General features: G+C 44.0%; 1 protein-coding gene across 1 annotated transcript; it reads left to right on the top strand.

Annotated features, from left to right (window-relative positions):
- The first annotated feature begins 1,091 nt into the window (after positions 1 to 1,091).
- OGFOD2 (2-oxoglutarate and iron dependent oxygenase domain containing 2) lies at positions 1,092 to 11,487 on the top strand. The gene is made up of 7 exons (XM_050924447.1): positions 1,092 to 1,291; positions 3,149 to 3,205; positions 4,899 to 5,009; positions 6,221 to 6,320; positions 7,398 to 7,522; positions 9,222 to 9,479; positions 10,430 to 11,487. The coding sequence occupies exons 1-7, from the start codon at positions 1,154 to 1,156 to the stop codon at positions 10,703 to 10,705; spliced, it is 1,065 nt and encodes a 354-aa protein (XP_050780404.1). The 5' UTR covers positions 1,092 to 1,153; the 3' UTR covers positions 10,706 to 11,487.
- Positions 11,488 to 18,131: the final 6,644 nt, after the last annotated feature.

Here is an 18,131-nt window from a genome sequence, read left to right as displayed (position 1 = left end):
AAAACACCAAATGGATTAATTACAGCTTCCAGGCTCTCCAACTGTTTCTCAGTTTGGGGCTTAGAGGATATATAACACACTGACGCCCTCCTACACTGTGCATCTGTCAGCATTGCCCTTGACTGGACAGAGCTTCACTACTCAAGTGCATAAGCAAGTGTGACCATGTTGTCTCTTCTAGCATCCACAGCCTATTGAGGCGGTCGGCTGGGCTCTAAATACTAATTCCATTTGTTTCACTAGGTATATTATATGCATGTGCCTAGAGCTCTGGTTAGACAGTTCTCCACTCACCCCCTTCCAATATCATTATATCTGTCATGATTGCAGAAATTACATATTAATAGCAATGCTCTTTATTCTGGTACAGTTAACATTCAATCATACAAAGTGAATTAACTCAAACAGTGTAAATGGAATTGAGTTTTAATCAGCAGGTCGCAAAGAGCTTTACAAAGGAGATCAGGACCATTCTCTCAAATTTACAGATTGGAAACTGAGGCATGGGGCGCCTCCCCACTATTCTGCGATGAGTGACATGAATGGGAACATATTTAAATACATCATAAAGCATACACAAAGGTGAATGTCTGTGCTGGTAACAGGTGAAACACTGATGTTTATTTAGTTTATTCCAAATTAGTTCAAAAGTTGGTCATTATAATAATCAATAGAGCATCAGCATAGGGTGACTGAGCTATGCCATCCCCAAAGACAGATCCCAAACGCTTTCTAATCCTTGCACAGGGTCAGGGTCACCTACCCACAACTCAGATGCCCCTTTCCATCCCACTGTTTCCCAAGGGCTCTCAATATACCATGGGGGTGATTCAGGAGATCCCAACGAGGGTGGAGGAGGAGAGGAGGAAGAGAAGGAAAACAGAACAGGAGAAAAGGAAAAGGAGGGGAAGAGACACTAAATTGGGGTGTGGAGACAGAAGATTGAGAAACAGGCAAAAAGCCCCGTTTTCTTCGTTCACTCTCCCCGAATGATTTGTTGACGCTCCCTTGTGTGAGCAGCGGCCACCGGAAGCAAGGCCTGTTGGTTCCCGGCGGAGCCATTTGGTTGCCGGACCCGCTGCCCTTACAGCCATTCCCTGCCGTCCGTCTCAGCCCGAGGCGCCGCTACGTCCCCTACAGTCCGGGTGGAAACATGTCCACGGGGGCCGGGTCCCCGGCCCGAGGCTTCTTTGCCTGCGCCTGCTTCCACACGGACAACCTGTTCCTGCGGCGCTACGGCCTGCACGTCAGCTACCGGGACGAGCCGCAGCTCCGCAGGGACTATGGGCCGGTAACCGCCCCCCGGCACCCACAGGGGAGGGGGGAGCTGGGGATTCCCCCTCAGGCACCGCAGGGGAGGGGGTCCCTGGCTGGGGAAAGCAGATGGGTACCAATACCTGCTGCTTGCATTGTACTGGTGGATCCCAGGTGCTGTACTGGGTGGTCACCCCCCCCGCCCCCAATTCAGCTACATGTGGAGCCGGATCTTCCCTACAGCTGCAGGCAAAATAGGTTTTGAATAAACACTTATTGCACCACTTCATCCCAGAGGATTCCCAGATGTTTCACAGTCTGTACACGGGCCTCTTACCTGCCTCTGACGGGCATCCACGATCGGGGGCAGGCAGGAGCTGGTAGCTGTTTAACACAACAGTCTCCATCAAGAAGTGGATAAGTAGAAATGCAACATTCATTAATATGGCACTGCCATAGATTATTTTAAGCCCATCTGAAAAATTGGGAAAGCCTTATCCCTATTTTATAGATTGTTAAACTCCTTAATATGGACCTTAGTTTCCCTAAAGCCACAAATTTGTGGCAGAGCTGGAAGTAGAAACCAGATCTCCTAACTCATGGTTCCCTAGACAACACCGCTTCCCTTTAAAATATATATTCAGAACAGTTACATGCTAAAAGAAAATACACCCACAAGTCTTTCCATTAAAGTTGTGTTGCAAATGCTGTTACTGGAAAACACAGACCTGCACTTGGGCTATGCGCTAGAGCAAGCTGTAGTGTTCAGGGCCTTTACTAGAGAATTATTGTACCTTCCCCTAGGGAGCCAGCCATTTCTTATGCCCTACGCAGAGTATTGCCATAACATATTACAGGTGATCTCTGAACTCCATGTTCAATATAAGGCTTCCTGTAAAGCTAGGATCATATTAGAAGGGGGAAAAAATGACCAAAGAGTAACTAAAGCAAGACTTTCAGCTAGGATACTGACCACTGGGGTAATGTTGGTCAATTTTCAGGTCTACCCATCTCTATAGTACCATTAAAAGCAGAATTGCATAATTCAAACTGTAACACAAACATAGTAAAATATGTCCTTCAATGAGCTTTCTTCTAGGAACATGTTAAAAGACCAATCTTGCCAGTGTCTGGGATTTCCCCCCAGATTGGCAAGTCCCAGTACAGATGAGGTGGGACTCAAATTGTAGCCCATTTGACTATGTAAAAAAGCTGGCAGGTAACTGACAACCTTATAGCACAACACTGCAGAGGATGTGCCATACCCTCTCCCTGCTGTGGGGCAAGGCCTATCCTGCTAAAATTAGCTGTGTAGATAGAGAGGCATGGATTGGGTGAGTAGAGAGCTAGTTATTGTCTGGCCTGAGAAGCCAGGAGACCTCCTGATTCCTCTGGCAGCAGGTAGTGCTACTATGCAAAAGAACTGGGGATGAAGGAATTAGTGGGTATGGCCTGCACCCCAAAGGGCTGGTTGTGGAATGTATATATGGGGATCAAGGAAAAAGCAGCCCAGAATAAAGGATCTGGGGAGAAAACCCAAACTCCTTGCTCATAGTCCGTTTTATGTTTTAATTCTGCTCCTAAAGCAAACTTTGGGCTGCAGCATCAGAGCCCCAGACTGTTTCCTAGGGAGCTAGACTGCTGTGTCAATCGCTCTACCTGTTGCTAAATCTAAATAGATTTACATGACATAATTAGATTAGAGCTAGAAACATATATTTTTTAATTAAGCCTAAGATTCTCACACAATTCCAGGAGTTGGGACTTTAAGAAAGACCAAATATCAGGAGACTTATGGTAAAATTGGGAGAGTTGACAACACTGCCCATGCCAGGTTGATGAGCACCATAAAAATCCATGATACTTATCAACAGTTAATCTCTCTATATTACAGGTGTTAGGTGATCATGGCTGCAGGAGTGATGAAGACTTTAATGCAGTTCTGGAAGAGGTATACACAACTTTACCAATAAGTCATTTGTAAGGGTCCAGACAGCTCCACGTGGACCACCTGTTTTCATATGTATTGCTTATCTCAATTAATTACAATTTTCCAACCACAAGTTGTGGAGTCTGCTTGGTTAAGTGGGAGTAGGGATCTAATTTAGAAGGCTTTCTTCAGAACGAATCATCTTGATTTACAGGAACTTTCATATACAGGGTTAATGCTAACGATATAGTTTGTATGAACAATGAAGAAGAGAGGTCAAGCGATTTGCTGAAAGCTAGAGGAAGGCAAGGTTACATAAAGGATTGAAACACTCGATCCTGGTTTCTCTCCTGTCCTCCAACACTCTCTCACACTCAGACATAAATGATGTGCTGGATTGACATAGAAATTAAAAACTCTCTACTGGCACCTGAGGGCCAGGTTGGATATTCTGATGACCTCATTTGCTGACAAAGTCCTGAAGTTAACACTGACATTTATTCCATGGCAATGGGTTCCTTGCTCTCCTTCCTGTTGGTTTAATCAATCTGTCCCACCTCTTTTCTGATTTTCCCCCATTCTCCTTTTATGTAAAATACACGTTTCCAAAGTTAGTGTAGTGCATTTAGATCTTACCATTTCATCCCAAAGGATCCTGCAGCACTGTACGCATTGTGTACAGGGATCACTCGCGCGCCACTGAAATGCAGCCACTTCTAGGGTGGGGTATTCAGCAAAACAGATGACTATTTATTGCACCATTTCATCAGAAAGAATTCCTAAGCAACTTAAAATCAGTATTGCCCCTACAGCCGTCTTTGGCCATAACGAAACCAAGAGTCCCCCAGCATCAATGTCCAGTTCAAGTCAAGACTGAAATGATAATCAATGTCAAGGAAAAACAGTATTAAAAATGCATTTACACTGAAATTACTCTGAAATACATGGGGTATGAAACACATAGAAGATATTGTTAAAAGCAGGCGCTCTCTGCAGGACACTTTCAAGGGGGGAGTCCATCTCTGGTTACCAAATAGGCCCAGATAAAGGGAGATCTTTGAAAGGAAGTTACCCCTTTCTTGGGTAAATGTCTGGCTTTTTAGGCCCAGGAGAATGGAGGAGACCAGAATGGTGTCTGTACCCTCCAGATAATTCTTCCGCTTCCTGCTTTCACAAGGGTATCTCAAAATTAGCCTCCTGGGAGGTTTATGAAATTGGAAGAGCTGCCTGAGTTTACTATTACTATGGGTTGCTTCCTCCTTAAGTGACAGAGTAGTCCATCACAACAACACTTGGTAATGAGCCTTCGCTAATGAGCACCATCTCTCTGCAACTGAAGTCCCTCATTTTGCCCGAACTTACTCAAGTGTGAAAATTGTGGCCTATCTAAAGTTAGGCAACTAAAACTGTATGTAGGCACCTAATAAGGAGCCTGCTTTTCCAAGGTGCTGAAAGTTTGCAGCCTCAGTTAACTTAAGTGGAATTCCTTTAGGTGTTTTGTTTTTTAAACCCATCCTTCTGTCTTAATGAGAGTGTGACTTAGACCTCTCCTATAATGACCCATTGAAGGCATAGAAATACATTCAGGATGCCCGAAGGTGCACATGAGCAGATGATGCACTCAGCAAAAATTACTATTTTGAATCAGTGACTGAAACGTTTTTATTACTGCCAGCATTTGATCTCTTAACAAGATCATTTCACTTATTCCTAGATTCAGAAAGAAGTGCAAAGAAGAAAGCAATTAGATCATCAGTCCCTGGCAAGAAAAGCCATAATTTCACAATGTTACAAACCAAAGCATCCAGAAGTATATGTTCTACAGGTAAAACACATGCTGTTTGGAGTCTGTAATAATGCTGTAGTAACCACATGGAAATCTAGTTTGAAATAGGAAAGCCTCTTTTGTGCCGTTCAGAATCCTGTCTAGTCTCAGGACTGTGTTCATTTAGAAGTGGACTGACTTCCACAACTTGGACATCTTCATAAATCTCTATTGAAGAAGACAGAACACCCTCTGGATGTGATTCGCTTCTTACTCTCGATTTATTCTGGGGTAACTTAACTGAAGTCAATGGTTACATTCCCGTAGATGAGAATAGACTCAGAACCAGCTCAGACTGCTGCTGGTAATATTAGACGTAAAGTCTTATTACAAAGACTATTGGGCAGTACAGAGTTTAAGGAGCAGCCAATAGAAAGATCAGTCTAATAACAAATGCTACACTCTGCATCACGCTCTTCACTGGGTAATATTCATAGCACAACCTGATTACTGTATGGGGTTGAGATCCTGGCCCAAAGCAAGGTGGTTAAAAAAAACCAAAAAAAATCAATTAGGCATGACTGTTTACACACTGATCTGCAAGGGGTTCTCAAACTTCATTGCACTGTGCCCCATTCTGACAACAAAAATTACTACTAAACTCCCAGAGGGGGACTGAAGCCTGAGCCCCCCTAACCCCCACTGCCCTGGGTTGGGGCTAAAGCCTGAGCCCCACTGCCCTGGGAGGGTGGGGGGCCGAAGCCCAAGGGCTGCAGCCCCAGGCAGGGGGCTTGTAACCTGAGCCCTGCCACCCACGGCTGAAGCAATTTGGGCTTTGGCTCTGGGCAGTGGGGCTCCGGCGCTGGCTCCAGGCCCCAGCAAGTCCATTAAACCCATTAAAACAGGATTGTGACCCACTTTGGGGTCCCGACCCACAGTTTGAGAACTGCTGTCTGCTAGATTATGTGTGCCCATAGTGTAATCAGTGCAAAGATAAATCTGACCAGCTATAGCTTATAATTACAGCTGAACTCCAGCAATAAGTAATTTACATCAATCTACCAAGAAAAGTACAAGTGCAGATTACAGCTTTGTGCATTTCTTAATGATTTCAATATTTTATACATGTTTATATGCAAGCTAGGTGTGGTCCCTAGATTCCACTTACATTTCAACTGCTGCCTGTGGTGTGGCTGTTTGAAGGTTAGAGATGAAGTCATTGTGTGTTCATTTAATTTTTTTTCTTTGTCTTTCTCCCCATCTAACACAAGGATTCATTTCTGGCTCCTGAGTTTTTAGAGACAGTTAAGTACTGCACATCACAAGATGCTGATCTCCAAGGTCTCTTGTGCCGCATTGATTCTATATCAGGTAAAGTGAAAGGACCTATCAGCAATGTAGGTAGGGCCACACTCTGATATGCACAAGTCGTTTCAATGGTGAATTGTTTATTCTAAACCAGTTCTTTAATATTGTAATTTTGAAAAATGACTGGAGACCGTTAGGATATTTTCTTCTGCATGATCAAAGTTCTTGAGAGAGGAAGCATAGTCTAGTTGTTAGAGATGGGGGAAATCTTGGCCCATTTAAAGTCAATGGCACAACTCCCAGTGGCCAGGATTTCACCCCTGGGATCCTGGGATCTATTTTGGCCATGCCACTGACTCAGTGTTTGACCTTCGGCAAATCTGTTCAAGGGACACCGTACACTTGGATTATTTGAAATGGGCTATTTCCCAACATTACCATTTAGTAGATCCCCCTTTAAATTATGTCTTGAATATTTTTGTTTAAGTTCTGGGTTTTTCTGCTTGCTTGTTGATGTCCGTGGGGCCTTTTCATGCTGGAGAAGCTGACAGAATATATAAGGGAAGCAATGAAAGTGTAAAAAGTAAAATGGAAAATAGAGGGGTTTTGCATTGACACCCATTATGGGTGTTACATAAGAGGAATAATTTTCAGGTACAAGCAACTTTTTCAAGCTGTTGGTATCCCAGTTCCCCCCATTTGTAATACTCATCCACTTTTTATGCAGCTCTTTAAGGCTCTATGCTGGAAGTGTAATGTAATTGTATTTTATTCCTAACAGAAAGGGCTAATGGATTGGCATGAAGAGTCCTTAGAGGGATGATGTCCCACCTCCCACAAAATGCCATGCCTCAAGTAATTCTCCATCATCACCTGGTCACCTCATCGTTCAGATGCTTTTAGCTATTGGCCTGGGAAGTCTGGGAGGCTTTCAGTTTCCAGTGACCAATAAGTAACATGCCCTGGAGTCCAGCCTTGTAGTAATAACTATTTAACAAAAAACATGCAATGAGGCATATGGAGGCTGTCTTCTCTATTATACTGCTGTCGAGTACTGTTTTCTGGCAAATAAAGTTATTGTTAAGGATAGTCCCTACTGCTATTTTACCTAATAAGAGACACCTCCTTTTTCTTGGTCAGATAAGAGGATATATCGACTTCCAGTGTTCACTGAGGAATTCTGCCGAGTCTTCATTGAAGAGATGGAGAACTTTGAGCAATCTGAGATGCCCAAAGGCCGGCCAAACACTATGAATAACTATGGGGTAAGACTCAGCTTTGTAGAGTTAACCTCTCATGTGCTATTACAGCCTTTAGGGTGAGTGACACGTATCAGACCAACCTATTTGCATCTATCAAGGTCCATTCCCCTCCAAGATCTTGGGAAATCCATTACACACACTGATGTGAAACCCCAAATGCAGAGACACTCATAAATGAAAAGGCACAGGGGTGAGGGAGTTAATTTTACTTACATTTCTAACTTTAGTACATGGGTGGGGGGAGGAGGTTGCCAGAAGGAGATGTGAGGTGGAATCTGCTTTAGCGGAATCTTGTATTTAAAATTTTATATTATATATAAAAATAAAACAATTACTGAAAAAGTTTGATGGCAAAATGTTAGCACCCCGCTTTTAAACAAACACTCAGAAAAGTAGCACCATGTACACTAGTTAACTGAGATGGCTGCTTTACTGAGACATATTCCGGGGATCTAATTATTCTAGTGATAGTGAACAGCAATGATTGCTACTGAATTGTGGCAGCATTAATATAAGTGGGGACACACTTGGATAGTGCCCAGGGGTTAACTGATGTTTAACTAGGTGTTGATATGGAAGATGTAATTCTGCTTTAAGTACAGAAGCTGCCAAATAAAGTTTTAAAAAATAAAGATGAAATACTGTGCATAATATTTAATGCAATACTGTATTTGGTTCAAGTCTGTTTTTAATAAGTGTCTTCATCTGATGTGAGAAATTAGCCATTTACCTGAGTGTCCCACTTAAGAGACTTTTACTGTATAAATTGGGACATAACCATGCAAAAAGTGGGTTAGTAGGATTATTGTTCAGACTGTAGGTCCTGCTTTATTAGAGAGGACATAAGCCAGTGTCTTTATTGTAGTCACCTGTGCATTGTAACTGTACTCTCTGAAAAGAGAATAAATCTCTTCAATATGAACTATAAACTGCAGTGTCCAAATGGACAAGGAAAGGTTGTAAAAGAAACTAAGGAAAGACACAGTTCAGGCAGAGTTTGTGGCTCTGCACACAAACTTCAATAGTCCTGATCTCTAGCTCCTCCACAATGGAATTCATTTCCCTCAGCCATCCATGAGGCCTTCTGCTCTTAGTCTCTTCCTCTCCAAGGTCTACAAGTCCCAGTTTCTCTTGCCTTTCTGCGCAGCTGCAGCAAGTTTCTGGAGTCTGCTGCCGCTGCTCTGGGATCCACTGATGCCCTCCTTTAGAAAGTCGCCTCCAAACAGAGTGTCTGTACACTGACCACACCATTCCAAGTGTGGCCTCTCAGTCCTTGCTTTGGCTGTAGAAGTACTTCATACAACTGGGACTTGATACTTCAAGAACATAGCATTTTATATATTAATGTAGTGCTGGTGAAAGGGGTTGGATTGACAGCCAGAGACTGGAGTTCTCTTTAGCCACACAAGACAGGACTGCTTTATAAAACCAGCAGGAATAGCACAACATACCGGTAAAAATTGGCACTACCCATGCTGGTTTTGATCTTCCTGGCATTCTGCATGACATCACTCTTCATTCTGAACTCATTGTCCCTGTTATAGCCTGTGTCTTTGCTCACTAGATCTTTATCCATGTAAGCAGCAAGGTTGGAAGGGAAGATGACTACCAGGAGGCTCAGTAGCATATCTAATGATATAGCAGAAGCGCCCATGTTGCATTTGCTGATCAGTGTGTTCCATGTACTCTCTCTTTGGTGCAGGTTCTGTTAAATGAGCTTGGATTGTATGAAGCTTTCATTACACCTCTGCGTGAAAAATACCTGCAGCCCATAACATGCCTGCTTTACCCTGACTGTGGGGGAGGCTCCCTGGACAGCCACAAAGCATTTATTGTCAAGTACTCGCTACATGAAGATCTGGATTTGAGCTCTCACTATGACAATGCAGAAGTCACATTAAATGTATCCCTAGGAAAAGAATTTACTGAGGGCAACTTGTATTTTGGAGACCTCAGACAGGTACTGAGAATCTCTCTCTAACTTAGGCCTGATTCTGCTCCCCACAAAATTCCCATTGACTTCGGAGGTGTAGGATCAGGCCATTAACTTTGTTTCAGGAATTTTTTGAGTAACTGAGTTAAAGGTGACACCATCAAGTAGCCTTAGGCTTAAAATATAGGGTTAGCTCTCACAGATCAAACCTGGCCATTTTCATTGATTGGTTTATTTGATGTTATGAACCTAACTAGAATAAGCCATGGAGGAGGATTGGTGCTTGTAGGGAGCTGTACTTTGAAAAAGAAGATCATATAAAAAGTTGACTGACTAAAATTAATTGTCTGCTTCTGACCGAATCAGGACTATCTTGTTCACCAGTTTTCTATGTAAGAGGAGGTTATAGTGAAATCTTTACTGCTGTGAATTAATCATAAATATTGAAGTTAACAGGAGTCGATTCAAATAGACCACACAGATAACTATTATATCAGAGGAGGGAGTAAAATGCTCTACCTCCTTCACAACTAAAATAATGATCAGGAGGGCTCACTTTGGAAGAGTGGAGAAAATGCTTTAAAGACTCAAGCAGTTTCAGTCTTTCACTTGAGAAAAGTGAAGCCCTGGTCATTTTATTAGAATTTCCAATGTACTTTTAGCAAGAGAAGGTTAATATGTGCTGGCCGAATTGCTATTGGATTGTTACAGTCTGCCTTTCTATGTGCCTCTATGTAGTTTGAGCTGGGAACTGTTTACTGCCTGTCCTTAACGGTACAAACAGATTACCAAGTGTAATGTTTCATCCCAGAAGTGGCTGCATTTCAGTTGTGTGTGAAGTGATCCCTAGATATCATTGGTTAGTAAAACAGTCTGGGGTGAAAGGCACTAAAAGCAAGTTATAATAACGCCTTAGAAAGTCAGCAGCAAGAGACAGTTCATGTAACCTAGCATCTGCTTTATCATCTATTTTTAAGGCCCCAACCCCAGTGCCAAAGTATGTGGAGATTGAACATGTGGTATCCCAAGGCTTGCTACACCGCGGAGGGCAGATGCATGGGGCCCTGCCTGTCTCCTCCGGGGAGCGCTGGAACCTCATTGTATGGATGAGATCATCTGCTGTTCGCAATCAGCTTTGCCCCATGTGCAACAAGAAACCTGAATTAGTGGATGCTGAGGGATTTGGAGATGGGTTCACAAGAAGTCCTGAAGGTGACATGCCCAAGACTGTGGATTTATGCTCTTTAATATAGGAGACGGTAAGGAGTGAATTCTCCAGTCTGAGCTGGCTAAAACTGAGCTCCAAGCCCCAAGATAGCAGAAACAAGCAGAGTATCCCTTTGGCAGAAACATGTCAGGTCAACAAATAGCTTCTTAGAAGGCAACTCAGAAACTTCTCTTGGGGGAGGGAAAAGAGCTTTTTGAGCAGCCGCCGCCATCTGGGGTCTACTGGAGGAGTTGGTGTCTGGGGTAGACAATGCCTGCACTGTGGGAATTTTTTATAAGCATATTCTGAAAATGTAAAAAGGCTTAAGGTATCGATCTATACCGTGAACTGCAGAGGTCATCTGAGTACAATCACACATAGAAAACAGGCAGAAAGACTGCTTAGGTCTTATACAAAGACAGCTGCTCTGACAGCCACGGTTACTGGTTGATGCGTAAAAAAAGAATTATACAACAATATGCTACCATGTCAGTCAGCGTCCATTCACAATTACCACTACCCTCTTCCAGATGGAATATCTAACTTCACTAGGGTAAGAGCCTGCTGCTTCCCAATAGATGGAATGCAAGACCTGCTACGAATATGACAGTGTTGTCCCCTAGTAGCTAAAACAAGCAACTTTGTGATCAACTTGCTTCCAATGGCTGCATCTTACAGGACAAACATAAACCTATTACTCTACAAGTGAGTGTAGTGAGTCACTTACTGCCTTTATAACCCCAGACTCAAAGTGCTAAAAATCACTTTTTAAAAATATTGTGGATTCCACATGAAAAAGCAGAAATCAGCTGTAGAGCCAAAGATTTGGGGGGCCAAAGATTTGGGGGGCTGTTTTCAATTTATGACAACATGTCTCTCTGGTGTAAGGAGAGAGCACGCAGAAGTAGTCTAAACATATGTAATCACCTTCCATTAGGTATGAGAATATCCTTCCAAGGTGGGCATACAGAATAAACTATCTCCAAGGGAAGGGTGGACATTCTAGTCCTTACATGACCAATGCAATCTTTTGAATTCTTGAATTTGGCCCGAATATCCCACTATGATGAGTGCATGAGAGAGAGAGAGATTAGATAGTCACACACACTGTCTGTCTCAGTGCCTGTTAGTCCAGGACATTAATTCAAAGCTTCAAGTCACAGACTCCAAAAATCTAGAAAACTGATATTCAAGAAGCCAAAATATCCTTTTGATTTTGTTGCCTTGTGTGACTCCCAAGAAAACTAGATGTCTATTAGCTATCCATACCACCGTCTTTACTGGGGGCTTCTTTAGGTCATTCATTTTAGCTCTGGCAATTACTTGATATGAACTTTCTCATTTGCATCATTAACAATATGATGAAAGCCAGACTCTGAATATCACCACTGTAGTTTATGAAGAATGTTAATTTTAAGCATTCCCAGTAGATCCTGGAGTGTTTTGGCCTTGACATCTCATTAGCGTATGCTGCTGATTAGTTTGCATTTGAAAAACTCCTTCAAATTGCATTTTGAAAGAACGGCCATTACACTTGTACACAAAACCCGAGAATCAGCACCAAAGGATTTTGCTTCTGCTGTTCTCCATAACAACAAAACCAATCACGGAATCTTAATTTCTTAATCAGGAAATGTTCGTTTCATATTTGCATTTAAATTATACCAAGAAAATTAAGTTAATGAAAGAAAAATGTGCCTGTCAATATGGCTGCTACTGTCTGAATTCTGTTACCGTTAATTCAGATTGTAAATGACTGACAATAAAGAAAAGGCTCTGGGATATACAAGAATAATCTCTCTCCTCTGTAGTCTAGTCATTAAATCAAGAGCGTGGGAGTTTCTGGCACTCACTCAATTGAGTCATCGTGGGTACTGCAACTCTGTGCCTCAGTTTCCCCATGTGTAAAATTAGGATAATGTTCTTATCTAACATGTATTCAAAGCTAAATGTATTAATATTTGTGAGCCACTTGCATGTTCTCTGGAGGAGGAAAAGAAATCAAATATCTGCTGAGTTTTTAGCTGGTCATGTCTTTGAGGGAGAACAGCAGAAAGCAGACTACAGGAGGACCCTCGAAGTGAAAAAGCAGTAGGCTGTGTATGTCAAGGACTACCGTAACAATAGAGCAAGGGATCTCTACCTGGGCATCATCAGTGGATGCTCTTCTTACTGACCTTGTCCAACAACCCACCTGAACTTCACTTACATTCCAGAGATCATCCTGAATTGCACAGGGAAATCAAGACAGCGATAGAGGATAAGGAAGATTTTCTTTGGCTTTTGCTCCATCTCCTCTTCTTCAGTGAAACTTTTGCCTGCAACAGGCTAACAAGGCAAACTTGCCTAACCCAGGGGATAGGAATGCCTTGGTTATCAGATAAAACCCCTGACATATTAAACTCTGCTCCTCAAAGTTAAGGAGGAAAGGAATGCAGAGCAGGGCAAATATATGCATTGCCCATATGACAAATACACCCTAATTCTAACAGATCAGAGCCATTAAGCAAATGGACATCATAAATTGCTATTCACCTACAGAAAGTGGAGGAGGGAAAGCGGCAGAAGATTTCTGCTTCTGGAGAATAGTCTAACACAAATTGCAGCCATCCATAACCAGTGGAACTTCCAGTGTCTGGGAAAGCCCAGAAGGGTTTTGTGTCCAAAACAAAAACAGTTGAGCTGCCAAAGAAGCTGCACGAGGCTGAGGCTGGAATCATTCACCAGGAAGATGACGACAGTGGAAATAGTTTGGAGTACTAGGAAAAATATAGGATCAGCACATGGCTGCATGTTGAGCATTTTTTGTATTATTATTGCACTGGTTTCTTACAAGTTCACTCTGTCTCAGGATGGAACACAGAATTTGGGGGATATAAGGAGGGAAAAAATAACTCACCAAAAACCATGGGGGACTGTAAATGTCCCATTCAGAGTGTAAACTCTTCAAAGGGTCAGGGTCTATCTACTATTCTGAACAGTGCCTAGCACAACAGGGCTCCACTCTCAGTCCTTAGGCACTACCTTATCTTAGTTCTTCTGTGCCACTGACACATCAGGCAGTCTTGTTCCTCCATTGATTATGGTCACTCGCTAGCTGTGGTACAGTGGAACCTCAGAGTTATGAATTGACCAGTCAACCACACACCTCATTTAGAACTGGATGTATGCAGTCAGGCAGCAGCAGAGACCAAAAAAGCACTGTTTTTAAATGTAAACTATTAAAAAAAAAAAGACAGCAGCATTTTTCTTCTGCATTGTAAAGTTTCAAAGCTATATTGTGTGAACATTCAGTTGTAAACTTTTGAAAGAACAACCATAACGTTTTGATCAGTTACAAACAACCTCTATTCCCGCAGTGTTCATAACTCAGAGTTTCTACTGCACTTTTCCCCCCATGATGCCAAAGTATTCAATATCCTCTGTCACTTCTGCCAGTTCTTCCCTGATCTTCCTTGCTTTCTCTTTCCTACCTCAGGTCCCAATTCAATGCTGGCTTAGCATGTTTCTGAGCTTTCATACAGTCTATGTGTCACAACCACCTGAGCCTTCTTTATTTTTACGATAGCTTCTCCCGGGTCCTGCTGTGTCAGCTCCCCTACTTTTGGATTTGTTATTTTGTCTTTCTCTGAAATGTGTAGCCAAAGCTGGGGAAGAGAAGCCCATGATCACGAAGAAGAGTCTGTGTAGCTGGAAAGCTTCTCCCTCTGACCAACAGAAGTAGGTCCAATAAAAGATATTACCTCCCCCACCTGGTCTCATCACCACAAAGCACAGACAGCAAGAGCCCCCAACCCCATCTCCTCCCTGCTGCAGCCCCCTGGTCCACAGGGCACAGCCAGCCTGGCTCTCACCAACACCTGGGCTCCCCCATCACCCCGAGAGGGAGATTCTACTACTCCCTGCTATGGCCAGAGCCCCCCACCCCACTGAGGGCTGCCCCCAGCCGGTCTCAGTGGGGCACACGCCTCCTTCGGGCTGGGCCCTGCTCCCCCGGCCCAGGCATAGCCGGGGTAGGAACCATGCGGGGGGTCTGTGTTTCCCCACCGGACCCAGAAAACAATAGAACAGCGGAAGTGGGCGAGGCAACGAACTGAAACCAACTGAGTGAGCCGTTCCGGGGGGTCGCTCAGCGACAGACGCCGGGGCTGTGCCGCCTCCCTTAGCGCCCCCCCCTCCCCCGAGGGTGAGTCCCTTACCTGCGGCGGCCTGGCTCTGCGCGGGAGGGGCCGGGCGGGAGAGGGGGATGAGCACTAGCGGGAGGAATGAGGGGCGAGATTGGGTCCGTAAAGTCTTCATGGGCCGATATTGTTGCGCATGCGCAGTGCTGTTTAGGGACGGACCGTATCTAGCAGGAATGGAGGAGAAGGGGGGAGTCTTAAAGGGCCAGCCGCCTGTTGTGAATCTTAAAGGGCCAGCACCCACTGTGTCAGAGTCTGGGTGGGGTAGAGTTTAGGCACCCAATCTGTGAAGTGGGCATAACAGCACTTGCTCTGCCTCATAAAGCAATGAGAGCTACTGATGAAAAACACAGCGTGTGTAAAAATAGCGAGGAGTCTGTGTGGCACTTTAGAGACTAATCATTTTATTTAGACATGAGCTTTCGTGAGCGAAGACCCACTTCATCAGATGCATGGAGTGGAAAATACAGTAGGAAGATGTATATACATAGTATGTGAAAGGATGGGAGTTGCCTTACCATTTCTAACGAGACAATTCAATTAAAGTGAAGTGAGCTATTATTAGCAGAAGGAAAAATCACTTTTGTAGTGGTAATCAGGATGGCCCATTTCAAATAGTTCAATAAAAAAACTTCAAAAACAGACTCCACCGAGAAACTGCAGAACTGGAATTAATTTGAAAACTAGACACAATCAAATTAGGCTCGAATAAAGAGTGGGAGTGGATGGGTCACTAGATGAACTAAAAACTAATTTCCCCATGCTAATTTTCCCCTCCTGTTACTCACACCTTCTTGTCAGCTGTTTGAAATGGGTGACCCGGATTACCACTACAAAAGTGATTTTTCCTCCTGCTGATAATAGCCCATTTTAATTGATAATGGTAAGGCAACTCCCATCATCTCTTCATGTAGTATGTATACACATCTTCCTACTATATTTTCCACTCCATGCATCTGGTGAAGTGGGTCTTAGCCCATGAAAGCTTCTGCCCGAATAAATTTGTTGGTCTCTAAGGTCGAGGGTCTAGTGACTTGTTCTCTAGCATGATGTGTCTAAAAGATTCCACTCTGGGTTTTGAGACTGCTGAGACCTTTCTGCAGCTGGGAAAACATTCTCTCAGTCTTCATTGTAAACTTCATTACCCTGATTCAGACTCCAAAACAAACACACATCCAGCTTATCTAGCAGGCCCTGGAAAAACTTGGCTCATTATTTTCCCCATTTATCTAAGGGCAAAATCAGATGCCTTTTTAGAACGGAAAGGCAGTGTTTAATGTCAGCATTCATTGACATTCTCACAGGCAATACATATTAAAATACAGTTCAGGGAAATAACCACATACAGTCTGGGCTGAGCTATGAATCTGTGAACTTTATCACTGGAATTCTTGTAGAATCAGCTACTGCACTTTTGTCCACACTAGCTAATTGTACAGGATTGTGTCTATGCAGTTGTGTCTCTGAGATCAGAATAGTGCTTCTAGGGCTATCTGGGTTTTCAAGGACCTAGTGAAAGAGATTTTGGTATTTTTGTAAACATACGTATGTCTGGATTTGGTGTGTGGATCTGATTCCTTGCAGCTTTTCTACTGTTTGTCCTTAAAGCAAATCTGAGATAAGAGCTTTTCCCAGCTACAATTACGCTGATGCCAGTTTTGTTTTGTTTTTAAACGAATGTGAGCTTGTATCTAGCCATAGATTGGTTTGCCCATATATTCCACTGCCAGTGTGTTGGGCTGATTGAAAAAGGTGCCAGTTCAGCATGTAATCTGTTTTATAAAAGTAAATTGAATGATTAAAAATTAATTATTTTCCCTTAGCTAGTGGCTGCTGTCAGTATTTTAAATAAACCGGTGATTGATTCTTCTTTGTTCAGTTCTGAATGTAATTTTTAATGCTGCTGACAGCTGTGGCAGTATTCATCATGCAATGTCTGGATCCATGGGGCCATAAAGAGCATGTGACACTCCTGCTAACGGTAGTGAGGGCAATACATAGGCATTGATTAGAAAGTAGAAGCCCTAGCTCTTAGCTCCTGAGAAGGATGAAAAATGATCAGAGAATATACAGTAATAAAGTGTGTTTATCACTGCCCTCTGCTGAATCGTCACAGCTGTGAAATTGTGTGTCACAGTAGCTGCTGCTGACATTTAAAAGAAAGGGGGAAGAGAGAGTGGTGGAAGTCTCATGCCAAATCTAATCAAAGAGGGCTGTTCGGGATGTACCGAACAGTTGCCTAAAGATTTTGTTGTGCAAAGAAAAACAGCATTTTAGAAATCCTCTCCTGGAGTCCTGTCAGCTCTCTGTCCCTCACTCCTCTGTGGACTACTGGAAAGGGCTCAGTGAACCCAGCCAGCCTGGCCACTCCTATGTAACAGAGTAACCCCCTGTGCACTTGTCAGAGATTTTCACATAGTTTCAGGAGAAGAGTGTCTGTAAGTTGAGTCTAAGGGCTTGTCTACATCAGAAAGTTGCAGCGCTGGTGAGGGAGTTACAGCGCTGCAACTTAGGAGGTGTACACATCTGCAGGGCACCACCAGCGCTGCAACTCCCTGTTTGCAGCGCTGGCCGTACTCCCGTTTTGTCTCGGGTGTAGAGGATCCAGCGCTGGTGATCCAGCGCTGGTAATCAAATATAGACACTTACCAGCGCTTTTCTTGACCTCCGTGGAATAAGCAGGTATCCCAGCATACCTGAGGAAGCCTCTGGTAATCAAGCTGGTCTCCTTCCCCGGTTTGCTCTCGCGTTCCCTGAACCCCGAGCAAGCAGGTCTCCTTCCCTGAGGTTTGCTGGGTGGTTCCGGGAACGCGAGAGCAAACCGGGAAAGGAGACCAGCTTCACCGCGGTTTGCTCTCGCGTTCCCCGAACCCCGAGCAAGCAGGTCTCCTTCCCTGAGGTTTGCTGGGTGGTTCCGGGAACGCGAGAGCAAACCGGGAAAGGAGACCAGCTTCGCCGCGGTTTGCTCTCGCGTTTCCCGGAACCACCCTGCAAACCGCAGGGAAGGAGACCTGCTTGTTCGGGGAACGCGAGAGCAAACCGCGGCGAAGCTGGTCTCCTTTCCCGGGTTTGCTCTCGCGTTCCCCGAACCACCCAGCAAACCGCAGGGAAGGAGACCTGCTTGTTCGGGGGTTCGGGGAACGAGAGAGCAAACCGGGAAAGGAGACCAGCTTCGCCGCGGTTTGCTCTCGCGTTCCCCGAACCTCCCTTGAGGCCGCCCAACAGCGCTGCAGTGTGGCCACATCTAACACCACTTGCAGCGCTGGTTGCTGTAAGTGTGGCCACTCTGCA

Source organism: Gopherus flavomarginatus, chromosome 15 (assembly GCF_025201925.1).
Source record: "Gopherus flavomarginatus isolate rGopFla2 chromosome 15, rGopFla2.mat.asm, whole genome shotgun sequence".
Taxonomy (NCBI): domain Eukaryota; kingdom Metazoa; phylum Chordata; order Testudines; family Testudinidae; genus Gopherus; species Gopherus flavomarginatus.
This window is presented reverse-complemented; position numbering and strand designations above follow the sequence as displayed.

Excerpts from the sequence above, each read along its gene's own strand:
- OGFOD2 (XM_050924447.1), top strand. The coding sequence starts at position 1,154 with ATGTCCACGGGGGCCGGGTCCCCGGCCCGAGGCTTCTTTGCCTGCGCC. Across the intron at positions 3,206-4,898 it reads TTAATGCAGTTCTGGAAGAG|ATTCAGAAAGAAGTGCAAAG; the intron begins GTATACACAACT and ends ACTTATTCCTAG. Across the intron at positions 5,010-6,220 it reads CAGAAGTATATGTTCTACAG|GATTCATTTCTGGCTCCTGA; the intron begins GTAAAACACATG and ends ATCTAACACAAG.